The sequence below is a fragment of the Mobula hypostoma genome, chromosome 18 (genome assembly GCF_963921235.1).
Source record: "Mobula hypostoma chromosome 18, sMobHyp1.1, whole genome shotgun sequence".
In the NCBI taxonomy this organism is placed as follows: domain Eukaryota; kingdom Metazoa; phylum Chordata; class Chondrichthyes; order Myliobatiformes; family Myliobatidae; genus Mobula; species Mobula hypostoma.
In genome coordinates, this window is record NC_086114.1 from 5954098 (window position 1) to 5967440 (window position 13343).

Below are 13343 nucleotides of genomic sequence, written 5' to 3' on the forward strand. Positions count from 1 at the left end.
AATATTCTTGCGGACCGGCCGACCGGGCGGGGGGTAGGGTTGCCAACGAACAAGAGTAGCCCTCAAATGCGTTGTTTACCCTAAAGACTACAATGACCATGAAGCCTTGCGCGGGCACCAATGCGCATGCACGTCGTGACCTGCCGATTCCTCCCCCCCCCGCCGAGCAAATCCTTTTTGGCGATTCTGTTCATGGGGGTGGGTGTTAATCACTACCGGAATATAGGTGATAAGTGGGTAATACACTCAATTTTGTTTTAAAAAGGTTTATCTAACGAATTTAATATTAAACACAGAGTGCATATTTTCCTCGCATGGATATAATGATAAATCAATTATCAGGGGAGCTTGAAGTGTTGAACGAACTTCCAGTAGAAGTGGCAGAAGCAGGTTCGATATGATCATTTACAGAAAAATTGGATAGGTATATGGACAGGAAAGGAATGGAGGGTTATGGGCTGAGTGCAGGTCAGTGGGACTAGGTGAGAGTAGCGTTCGGCACGGACTAGAAGGGGAGAGATGACCTGTTTCCGTGCTGTAATTGTTATATGGTTATATAGGTCACTTATAAGTCAATACCATCATAACATTTTAAGTAATATTTGGATATTAAATGCACAGCAAATATTTTCCCCTTATGAATATATAAAATCATTGCAACACACCAATATCGCTGAATCAGTGGGAGCCCTGGGCTTGTTTCCCTGCAACAACACGGTCCTGTTGAGGGGTGATGGGAGACAGCGATACTCGAAGGGGGTTCCTGATGTCCAGTCTATTCCACGGTTTAGTTTTCGTTGCATTCATTGCAGAAAACTCCACTTTGCAGAAAAACGTTGGAAATGAAAGCAACGTTTTCAGTGCTTTCGTGGCTATCTCAGGATATTTAGCCTTGACTTTGATCCAAAATGCCGACAGAGATGTTATGTCAAACATACTTTTCAGCCCGTCGTCATTTGCAAGCTCGAGGAGTTAATCGCCTTCCCGCTCTGACACGGATGACGCGCGGGTCATGACCTCGTATGCATAATAGCTGATCAGTGGCCGTGACAGGGAACGAGGAAAGGTGCAGCTGACCAAATCATATCGCTTCCTCGCGGCCCGGTAGCGCATGCTCTGCGGCCTGGTACCGGTCCGCGGCCCGGTGGTTGGGGACCGCTGGGTTAAATGACCGTGCATCTGCTTGGGAAGGAGGGAGGAATGGGGCTTGGTTTGCTATTTGTTGTGTTTTGCGTTGTTCTGTTGAGCACTGTGAGAATGCTGTGTTGGCACCGGAATGGGTAGTGACACTTGACCCAAGTGTGCATTGGTTGTGAACACAATGGCACATTTCACCTTGCATTTCCATGTACATGTGACAAACAAACTTGAATCTTGAGCTTGACTTGAACCCAAGGAAATGTTTCTTCTCACAGCTTATCCCTATCCTTACAATCACTTTCTCAAATGAAAGTTAGCCGATGTTCGATTAAAGGAAGAGAGTTCTATTTGGGAGCGAGCTGTAAATTGAAGGTTTATCATGCTACAACTGGATCCTTGACTTCCTCACCGGGAGACTGCAGTCACTGCAGATCAAAAATAACCTCTCCTCCTCGCTAACAATCAACATAGGTGAACCTCGAGGATGCACGTTTAGCTCACTCCTCTACTCTCTCCACACCCATGCCTGTGTGATTCAGCATAGCTTAAATATTGTCAATAAATTTGCTGAAAGCAGAACTGTTCTTGGCAGAACCTCAAGTGCTGATGAGGAAGTGCACTGGAGCAAGATAGATCAGCAGCTCGAGTGGCGACATAACAACAAACTTGTACTCAACGTCAGCAAGACCAAGGAATTGATTGTGGACTTCAGGTGGGGAACATACACCAGGCCTCATAGTCAGATCAGCAGTGGAAAGGGCGAGCTTCTGGTTGACAACATCTGTGAAGAGCTATCTGGGGCCAAACATATTGATGCAATTACAAAAAAGGCATTTCAATGGCTATATGTGCTTAGGAGTTTGAGGAGATTTGTTATGTCATCAAAGACTTGAGTAAATTTCTGCAGATACACCGTGGAGAACATTCCAACTGGCCATATCACTGCTTGGTATGAAGGGGCCACTGCACCAGATCGTGAAGAGCTGCAGAAGGCTGCAAACTGCGCCAGCTTTGTCATGGGCCTGAGCCTCTCCCCACCCCCACCCCCGCATCAAGGACATCTTCAAAAGGCGATGCCTCAAAAAGGCCGCGTCACCCAGGACATACCCTCTTCTCATTGCTATCATATAGGAGGAGCTACAGGAGTCTGAAGACGCACAGCCAACATTTTTAAAAACTCCGCTATCAGTTTTCTGAACAATGAACCGACCCGGGAACATTATCTTACCATCTTTGCTCTCTCTTTACACTACTTATTTAATATATGTTTATGTTTATTATTGTAATTCAGTCTTTTTCTGTATTGCACTGTAATGCTGCTTCAAAACAACACATTTCATGACATGCATCAGTGATATTAAACCTGATCTTGACTCAGCGTCTCGTGACAATAACATTGGACTCGCTCCCTCAAGTACCCAACCAGCTCTGACTACAGCAAGAGAAACAGGTTGGCCCATTCAACAAGGTGTGGCCCTTTAATGAATCATCTGCGTCCAACAGGCCAAACAAAGCCAGATACTGTACTCAAAAGACAGGAAACAGTCTGCTGTGGACAAATGGAAAAGAATGTATGCAAGACAGAGTTAGTCGCCTCTACTAACTCACTCAGACAGCATGAGAAAGCAATTAGAATGAATCGCTTGTTCAAGTACAATGATCTCAAGAAAGATAAAATTACCAGGCACAAAACAGACTTACTAAAATATGGATTTCTTGAGAATTTTTAGTTAGTATCGCTGAAGAGGAATCTGAAAGCTTTTAACTAAAAGAGGGAAGATTTCACTAACTGCACTCTGGGCCTTTGAAAATTAATTAGAATGCTTATTATTGTCACATCAACTGCAGTACAGTGAAAAGCTTGTCTTGCATACTGTGCATAGAGATCAATTCGTTACACCAGTCAGTGCATTGAGGTAGCATCCAGTAAAACAATGACAGGGTGCAGAATAAATTGCCAAATAAATACAGCTATCACTCCCAGATTCTCACTTCATTCCCCACTTCACCACTCACCTATCCCTCTGATGTTGAGTGCAGGGTTGTTGTGGTAACACCACTCAACCAGCTGATCTATCCCACTCCTAAACAACACCTTGCTACCATCTGAAATTCTGCCAACAATAGTTGAGTCCTTGGCAAATTTATAGATGGTACTAGTGCTGTCTCCAGCCACACAATCATAGGTGTAGAAAGAGTAGAGCAGTGGGCTAAGTACAGTACACATCCTTGAGGTGCACCATCGGTGATTGTCAGCGAGGAGATTTTACCTCCGATCCACACAAATGGAATGAGCTGCCATCACAGGTGGTGCATGTGAGCTTGATTTCAACATATACGAGAAGTTTGGATGGGTACTTGGATGGTAGAGGTATGAAGGGTTAGTGTCTTTGTGCAGGTCAATGGGAGTAGGCACTTTAAATGGTTCAGTATGAACTAGATGGGCTGAAGGGCCTGTTTCTGTACTGTACTTCTCTACAACTCTATACGACTCCCAGTGAAGAAGTCAAGGATCCAGTTGCAGAAGGAGATACAGGTGCGCAGGTTTTGAAGCTTGTATGATTGTGTTGAACGCTGAGCTGTAGTCAATAAACAGCAGCCTGGCACAAGCATTACTGTTGTCTAGATGATGCAGTCCGAGTGCAGAACCAGTGAGATTTGCATCCACTGTAGACCTATTGTGGTGATAGGCAAATTACAGTGGGTCCAGATACCTGCTTAGGCAGGAGTTGATTCCAGCCATCACCAACCTCTCAAAGCACGTCATCACAGCAGATGTGAGTACCACTGGGTGATTCATGGCCACTGGTATGATTGTCATCCTTTTGAAGCAGCTGAGAACCTCCGACTGCAGCAGTGAGAGACTGAAAATGTCCTGAACACTCCCACCAGTTGGTTGGCACAGGTTTTCCGAGCCCAACCAGGTATGACATCAGGGTCCTGTTGCCTCGTGAGGGTTCACCCTCTTGAAAGATGTTCTGACATTAACCTCCGAGCCAGGGATCACAGGGTGATCGGATGCTGCAGAGATTCACACAGGTGTAGTTTTATGCTCCCTTTCAAAGCCTGCATAAAAGGTATTGAGCTCATCTGGGAATGAAACGTCACAGCCATTCATGATATTAGGTTTCACTTGAGTGAAGGGGGATCTCCTTGAATATTGAAAGGAGTAGACATGCAAAGGATGTTTCCAACAGTGGGTGAATCTAGGGGCAGATGGCACAGCCTCAGAATACAAGGACATCCATTTAAAACAGAGATGAGAAGGAATTTCTTTAAACAAACGATGGTGAATCTGTGAAATTCATTATCTCAAATGACTGGAGAAATCAAGTCATTGGGAATATTTAAAGCAGAGTTTGATGGGTTACGGGGAGAAGGCAGGAGAATGGGGTTGGGGGGGAGGAGTATAAATCAGCCGTGATGGAATGGTGGAGCAGACTCAATGGGCCAAATGGCCTAATTCTCCTCCTACATCTTCTGGTCTAAAGCAGCATCAATCATCAAGGACCCCCACCATTCACGGCATGTTCTCTTCTCACTGCTGCCATCGGGGAGGTACAAAAGCCACCAGGTTCAGGAACTGTTATTACCCTACAACTATCAGGCTTCCGAACCAACGTGGATAACTTCACTCATCTCAACACCGAACTGTTCCACAACCTATGGACATACTTTCAAGGACTCTACAATTCATGCTCTCAGTATTATCTATTTACCTTTTTTTTGTTACTTACATGGTGTATCTCCTTTTGTACATTGGTTGTTGGTCAGTCTTTGCTATGTATAAATAATATAGCATTTCTTTACTCTTTTGTAAATGCCTGCAAGGAAATGAACCTCAGTGTCCTGTATGTACTTTGATAATTAACTTACTTTGGATTTTACTACTAGAACTCCAAATCTGCATTTACAAAGATCGAAAGGCTGCGGTAACAGGATCGTGGTGGAATCCTTCAGAGAGATCAAAAAAAAAGACTTGGCTAATTATGAAACCTTGCCTCTCTAAAGTGGCCCAGCTCACAGAATCACTGCCTCACAGCACCAGAGTCACAGGTTCAATCCTGAAATGGGGTGTGGAATTTGCACCTTCTTCCCATGGTGGACAGCCTTTTCCTCTGGGCGCTCTGGTTTCCTCACATCACATGCAGCACAGTTGGAATAGCGTCCAATTAACTGCTCGCAGCGTTGCAGAGTTCAGAGTTCAATTTGGCGCCATCTGTAAGCAGTTTCAGTTCCATGAACACTACCTCATTTTTTCCCCTGTCATTTTCCACTACTTTCTCAGGTGCTTCCTATTCGGACTTAGGAGAGTCCAATCCACACTCCGCGCAGATGTTTCTGTACACAATTCCTACAACTCGGTTGTGCCGTTCAGTGTATGCTGTCCCTGCCTGCATCTTGCACCCTGCTACTATGTGCTGGATGGTTTCAGTGGATTCCTTGCACGGTCTGCAGCCTAGGTCTTGTCTGGTATGATTGACCTCTGCTTTTATTGCTCTTTGCTCAGCGTCTGTTCTTGTTCCAGCCATTGGTAGGACTTCCTTATGTCAGCCACCTCTGATATCTGCAATGGTACATCCCGTGCAGTGGCTTGTCCTGCCATGGCCTCTGGTCCTCTGACTCTGCTTCACCCACTTCCAGTTCCATATCCCCTGCCTGCTGTCTGAGGAATTCTTCCAGCAGGTCGTCCTTAGGGGCCATCTTCCTGACGTACTCATGGATGTATCACATTTCTTCCAGGACTGTGGCCTTGAGACTTCCAAGTCCCTGTCCTCCTTTATTCCGGTGGGTGTACAGGACTTTGGATAGAATCCTCCATGTACTGTTAGTAGTTTCCAGGTCTTGATATCAACGGCTTCCAGTTCGTTCCCTGGCCAGCACACTATTGCGGCTGGGTACCTGATAACTGGTAGGTGATAAGGTGAATGTGTCAATGGCTCTGATCTTGTTCTTCCCATTCAGCTAACTCTTTAGGACCTGTCTCACGCTTTGGAGGTACTTGGATGTTGCAGCTTTCCTTGTGTCTTCGTTGTGGCTTCCATGAGCCTGCAGGTTCCCCAGGTATTTGTAGCTGTCCTGTACATCTGGTATGTGGCCTTCAAGCAAATCGACCTCTTCAGTCTTGATAAGTTTGCTTCTTTTCACTACATTTTCCAGTCCAAATGACATCCCGATGTCTCTGCTGTACACCCTTGTCAGGTGAATTAGTGAGCCAACGTCTCCTTCATTTTTGAGATCTGTCACTGGCCCATGATTAGGCTGGCAATAAATAGGTGGATTGCTGGGTGGTGGTGAGGCTCATTGGGCCAGACGGGTCTGTTCCATGCAGTATCTCTAAATAAATCAATAAATCTCAGAAGTATACAGACCATTGTGCTATTTGGCCATTTTCTACATTGCAATTTGCCTTTAGCATATGGGAAGAGGAAAAATCACAGGGACATTGGAGAGAACAGAGAGAAAAATGAGATTAAGATAGGATTAGACAGGCGGCTCATTGGGCCAAAGGGCTTGTTTTTGTGCTAAGTTCAAATTCGGTTTTTCCAAGTATTATGAAATATTGAAGCTGGCTGAGTAGGTTTGACTAGCTCATGGTTTGCAGGTGAAACAAACTGGGAAGAGTGCCAAGAGCCACATGTAGAATTCTGTGCAGAGATTTTAATGGACTGCATCGAATTCCAGCAGATAACGTGAAAACTGCAGCATTTAATGCTCTGGGTCTTGGAAACAAAGCTCGGGTTAGGGCCATGACAACGTTCGGCAAAAGACGACATGAAGTCAAGCTTTCACAGAACAGTAACAAATACCTGCCCTTAAACAAAAGCAAGTAATTTGGTTTATGAGCTTACAGCCACAGGAATAATATGTTTAATGATGCTATCTTATTTATGGTTACAAAGATTTCCAGTAGCCCTAAAGTGAACAATTTGCTCCTGAACACAACCACTGCTAATTTCGTTATGCTGCACCCACCAGAATCACTTTATTATCAGTGTGAAACATACCAGAATTGACTGTGGTTCAGTCTCAAACATAAAACAGAGAACAATACCATAACAGGCAACACAATAGCAACCAAAAATTTACAAGACAATAGCGCAAATAGCCATAAGCAATCAACAATTAGCAGAACAGTCACATGCACAAACATCAATAATCAAACTTTAATAAATATGAGGAAATGAACAGACTTAATATTTATCCACAGAACAAGGAGAGCAGGGAAGGCCATGGATCTTCTGCATCTTTGCCACAAGAGACTTACAACTTGGCTTAAAGGCACTATTGTCAACATTGCAATTCGGTGCATTGAAGTAGTACAAGGGAAAACAACAACAGAATGCAGAATAAAGTAGTACAGTTACAGAGAAAGTGCAATGCAGATAGACAATAAAGTGAAAGGTTATAACAAGGTAATTGTGAAGTCAGGAGTCCATCGTATCATACTAGGGGGACCATTCAATAGTCTTAATAGTAGGGGTAGAAGCTGTCATTTATCCTGGTGGTACAAGCTTTCAGACTTTTGTATCTTCTGCCTGATGGGAGAGGGGAGAAGAGAAAATGTCCGGGGAGGGTGGGATCCTTGGTTATGCCGGCAGCTTTCCTGAGGCACCGAGAAGTGCAGACAGTGTCCATGGGGGGGGGGGGGGAGGTTGTTTTCAATGATTTGTTCAGCTCTGTCTACAACTCTCTGCTGTTTGTGGTCGGGGCAGTGCAGTTGTCATACAAGCCATGGTGCATTCAGCTAGGATGCTTTAATTAAACAGACACTGGGAGATCTTCAGTCCACAGTCTCAAACTGTAAAATATCTGATTCCCAAATGGAAAAATACAAACTTAAGCCCCAAAGGAAAGCTTCCACCCCATGTACAAAGTGTTTTTCTGTCAGGGAGCCTGCCCAATAAGCAAGATTCAAAGACTCATACGGTGATGGTCGCTGGTCAAGGGCTCTGCCAGAAACAATTAAGCACTTTTGATGTGCAGTCAATATTGTAAGAGATGTGACAGACAATTTCTACACAGAGAATCCTCAAAGAACAGCGACAAACAGGCTTTCCTCTTTAGTGTTGCAGACTGAGTTAACTATTAGTCCAATAAAACCTCAGGGGAACTCCCCCCCCCCCCAACTCTCCCACCATGGGATCTTTTGCATCCATCTGGCAGAGCAGATGAGGTATCTAGTTAATGTCTCAGAGACTGCATTCCCTCCACAAAGAATTCTAACTAAAGACATAAATGAGGTCATGTGATGGCCTTCTCTGAGGATCGTCATTTTGTCACGATGGGGAGGTTCCTGTGGTCCTGAGATCCCGAGAGCAATGCCGTCTGGTTTAGCCATCCGGGGCTTAGTGCCTGCTGGGGTCACCCTGGCGTCCGCCGGTCAACGGGGGGAGGTTCCACGCAAACAGCGATCCAAACGAAACCTCAAAAGGTGGAGCTGGCAGGAGATGGTGACACATCACAAAGGTAGAGGAAGGCTGCAGCAGTGAGGTGTCCCCAGTCATTTTTCAAAATAAATTTATTATCAAAGTATATATATGTCACCATAAACTACCCCAAGATTCACTTTCTTTCAACCATTCACAGTAGATACAAAGAAACATAATAGAACCAATGATAAACTGTGTACAAAGATGGACAAACAACTAGAGTAGCATACGCAGATTGCTGGAGGAACTCAGCAGGTCAGGCAGAGTCTATGGAAATGAATAAGCAATCAATGTTTCAGGCCGAGACCCTTCTTCAGGACTCAGGACTAACAACCAATGTGCAAGGCAACAAATCATGCAAAGGCAAAAAGAAAATCAAAACAATAACAATAAATAAGTATCAAATAATATTGAGAAGTGAGTTATAGAGCCCACAGGTTGTGGAATCCGTTTGGTGTTGAACTGAGTGAAGTTATCCACACTCATTCAGAAGCTGAATGTTTAAGGGGTTACAACTGTTCATGAACCTGGTGGTGGGGAACCTCAGGCTCTCCAGGTCAGTAATCATAAACCTGTTTCTGAACCTGGCACTGGTGTAATTGAGCAGCACAGGTTCATTGGGCCAGAACGGCCTGATACCATGCTGTATCTCTAAAAAGCTAATTGTCTTGGTATTTCTACCTTGGATATGAATTCTGGTAACAATAAAGTTGAATGGGCCTGCCCACCTTACACCAATCATGACAGGCAGCTGCCACAACAGGACAGAAGGCAAGGGAAGAACCAGAGAGGTGGATATGCAGCAGTAGTTATGACAGGCTGGTAGCTTGTGCATTGCACCAGGTTCGCCGCACTGAGCTGAAGAAACAACAAACCCGGGGCGTGCAGACCACTTTGCCTGACCTTGCCTAGCAAGTATTCTGCCAAAACACAGCACTGCAGATGGTGTAAAAAAATTCAAGTGGGGAATTTTAAAAGGTTAACAATGCACACCGGACTTGTAAAGTGGATCTACGCTAATCCTGAAATGGCTTTAGCTACTTGAAAAAAAAGCTGCGGGGATTACTTCCAGATGCTGAAACACACAGATGCGTTCGCAATATTTTTTTAAAATACTCTTTAAACAAACACTATTACACAAAAGTGCCAGAAGGCAACGCAACGCGCTGCCCTTATAAAGCTGTGATGGACGAGATGAGTGCCCCCTACCGCCGTATTTCAATATTACCTCTAGATGGGGAATAAAAACACTTGCTCACATAGAAAACGCCAGGAAGTCAGTCCCTGCCTGCATCTCCCAACTCATGCCATCTAGCATTTGACATTAAAGCAGCATTTCCCGAAGAGCAGAGAGAGCGGCTGGAGGGATGAGAGGAGGTGACCAACCGCGCCACTTTAATACAAAGGGCCCATTTCATGAAAAGGCAACATTTCACTGAAAAACGTTTGAAATCTAAGCCGTTCTTTCCTTAAAGAGAATGAAAGACAATGACACCTCACTGCAAACGTGGCGCGCACAAGATAGAGCAAAGCCTGCGAATGACATTTACAGCTTGTGGCCCGGCTGAACAAAATAGCCGGGAAGACAGGACTAAAAATAGCCGGCTGTGTCGCAGCAAGTGCGTGATTTAGATGTGGACAGTGTGATTCATCACCTGAGGCCGAAAGATTGGAGGATAAGAAAGAGGCACGCTGCATGTCTTTCGTTAATTTATTACACTGCAAAATGCAACGCTGCAACTCGGGGCTTTTTCGCAAATATGTTCTTATTTTTTTTGACAGAGTCACACCAATAATTCATTGACCCCTCCCTGATGTACAACCGACACCTGCATTGCGGCTGAAGTGACCCCCTCCCTCCCAAACAGCCAGAGAATTGATCTCCCCTCTTTCCCCCCCTACGCAACCTCATACCCCAAATCAGTGAGGCCACACACATTAAAGAGAAAAATGTCTCTGACCTTTACTTCACAGTCTCACGCATCTTAAAAACCAAAACATTGATCTAAAGGTGTGTCGAGGTCACTTTAATAGTTGATCACTGCTACTCCGGACAATAACCACTTGTCAAGTGGTTGATTTCCGCGCTGCAACGAACTTTTGTTGTTTTTCTTGCAAAGACAGTGACAATTGTGGAAAACGCTGCTTTAAAACGTTTCATCTACTAATTGACTTCAATTTCGCCGCTCACCAACACAAAATTGTGACTGTTGTCTACCCCTCTGGCCTGGGCAATGGTTAAACTTGCAATGCGCGGATTTCTTTTGGAAGACGTTACCAGCAAACATATAGGGCTCGGTATACAGGACTCAGTTTGTGCCGACTGCAATCCCAAGTACAACTGTACCATTTAAAAAGTGACATGCACCATACAAGTAGCAAAGCAAGTATTTATTGGTTTGAAACCACAGCGTATAAAGTTGAAACTGCAATACGATTCTGGCATAACTAATCCATCTGACAGTAAATATGTACCTAGTTCCGGTCACCATTGATTCCTGCGGGCTCTGTAAATTATTTAAAGGAGGTTTTGTTAGCTCAGGCGCTGGATTTTCTTTTGTTTGTCCGGAGGTTTGGGCTTATTCCGGAAACCACAGTGCAAAACAAACCCCCAATGTGTTTAACGCCACAATTAGGTGCATCTCGGTGCTCGGAAGCAGCTACCTCGCCAACAGCAGGTTCTCTCCTCCCAACACACACACACAAACTGGTGCGGGGAACCTTGTTATCCCTAAACTAATCCCAATTCCACTCCTCCAGTTCTAACGAAACAAATCCAGCTACTCGACACATATTTTATATATATATATATATATATATATATATATACATACACATACCTACATACACACACGCACACACACACCAAAGGGCTTTCCATTACGAGACATCTTTCCTATACAAAGTTTTACAATCGCTGGTATAACTGTGGACACCGCATCAATAACTCGTCCAGACATAATTTAACACCGGGCAGACGAAACCTATAACCCAACATAATGCAAACTACCGCACACAGCACTGAACATTAAAATAATATTCACACTTCAATTAAAATATAAGGCAGAAGCGTCGCTTCAAAGGCTGGACAGATACATTTGAGGTATCTCTCGTGTCAGGCGCCTGTCTGCCATCACCCTTTATTATAATAAGGTTGTTTTTACAGAGATTGTTCCCCCCAACTCCTCTGCAGCATTGACCCCCCACTCATTATCACATGCCCCCATTCTGCAGTCCATAGAAACCTCCAACCGCTCCACCTTCTTGCCCCCTCCTCATCCTACCCGTCCCCACGCCCTCAACACACCGGGGGCACTCACCTCTGGCGGACAGCTTCTTGGTGTTAATGATCTTCGCGGCATACTCTTGCCCTGTGGATAATTTCACACATCTGCGAACAACGGAAAATGCCCCCCTAGGAGAGAGAAAGAGAGAGAGAGAGAAACAAACATAGGATTGTAGTGCAGAAAGACAGGGGAAGGGTGTGGGGCGACTGAAATGCAAAAGAACCGGGGCGATTATTTGAAGGAAGGGCAAGGAAGGCATACTTTCCAAGCTCTTCGCATAACTGGTACTCCTCGCTGAACCTGGTACACGTTGCGGTAGTGGCCATGTTGAAATGGAAAACCTGGAAATGGGTTGGCGTGCACTCGCCTGTCAGTAGCAGGAGAGGACAAATGTAGCGCCGCTAACGCGAGATTACGAGAGAGAGAGAGGGAAGAGCTCTCAGCTCAGGACGTGAGCGGATCTCAGCGGCGACAGCGTTGCTTTGACACTATCTGCAAACTTACTTTCCACCCTGAACACTGTTTCTATTAAAAAAAATCTTTGCACCAAGACAAGTTTATATTTAGAGTAATAAATAAGTTCACGTCGTTCTATTGCTTCGGTTTAAGTTTTCTGCAAATACTCTGGCAGTTGTTAACAAGCGTGCATTTGAGACACGTATCACATGTTTTAAAGGAATGACCGAAGACTACTGTGTTATTGGACAGTTTCGACACGACTGAGGATAAGTTGCATTTCCCCTATTTTTTTTTGCATTGGACGGGAGGCAACAGACTGAAAAAAAAGAGGAAATGTCACGGTTGAGTCTGAGCTGTCACTTGGGTGGGGAAGGAGAGTAAGTGGATACCTTGCAAGGAACCAGTGTTTCTGAGTGATTAACACACACAACGTGCCGGAGGAACTCAGCAGGTCTGGCAGCATTGATGTCGAGATCCTTCATCACGACTGGAAAGGAAGGGGGTCGGCGTGGGGGGGGGGGACAAAGAGGTAACGTCCATCTTCACACTGGTAACTCAACCGGTTGGATCTGGACTCGTGAAGTCAGGTTCAAGTGACTGCTGCTGCTGAAACTATCCCTGATTCGATTGAAGTCGCCTGTGACTTATCTACCTTCCCTGAGTTCTGCAGGTCCCGATAGGGCTGAAAATCCCTGTGCATATCGGAGGCAGCTTTACTGCCACTGACATATGTGGTGAGATCTGTTGTTTTCCAGTGCAATACATAAAAATATACTATAAATTACAATAAGGAAAACAAAGTGCTATACAGGAGAGATTGATTTTAGATTGGGTAAAAGGTTGGCACAACATTGTGGGCTGAAGGGCCTATACTGTGATGTAATGATCTAGAAACATTTTGGGGCCACTGTAGCCTAGTGGTTAGCACAACGCTATTACAGCTCAAAGCATCGGAGTTATAAGAACATAGGAAACAGGAGCAGGAGTCGACCATCTGGCCCATTGAGTCTGTCCGCCATTCAAT

General features: G+C 44.8%; 1 protein-coding gene across 3 annotated transcripts in view; it reads right to left on the reverse strand.

Annotated features, from left to right (window-relative positions):
• The window catches only part of camk2g2 (calcium/calmodulin-dependent protein kinase (CaM kinase) II gamma 2), a 492136-nt gene extending 479683 nt beyond the window's left edge, over positions 1-12453 (reverse strand). Inside the window, exons 1-2 of one of the 3 annotated variants that reach the window (XM_063070378.1) lie at positions 12122-12453; positions 11894-11988 (exon numbers count right to left, since the gene is read on the reverse strand). In XM_063070378.1, coding sequence (XP_062926448.1) covers positions 11894-11988; positions 12122-12186 — 160 coding nt within the window. In that variant the 5' untranslated portion in view covers positions 12187-12453. The remainder of the gene's footprint in view (positions 1-11893; positions 11989-12121) is intronic. The other 2 variants (XM_063070379.1, XM_063070380.1) reach the window with 2 other exon arrangements.
• Between the last annotated feature and the right edge of the window lie 890 nt (positions 12454-13343).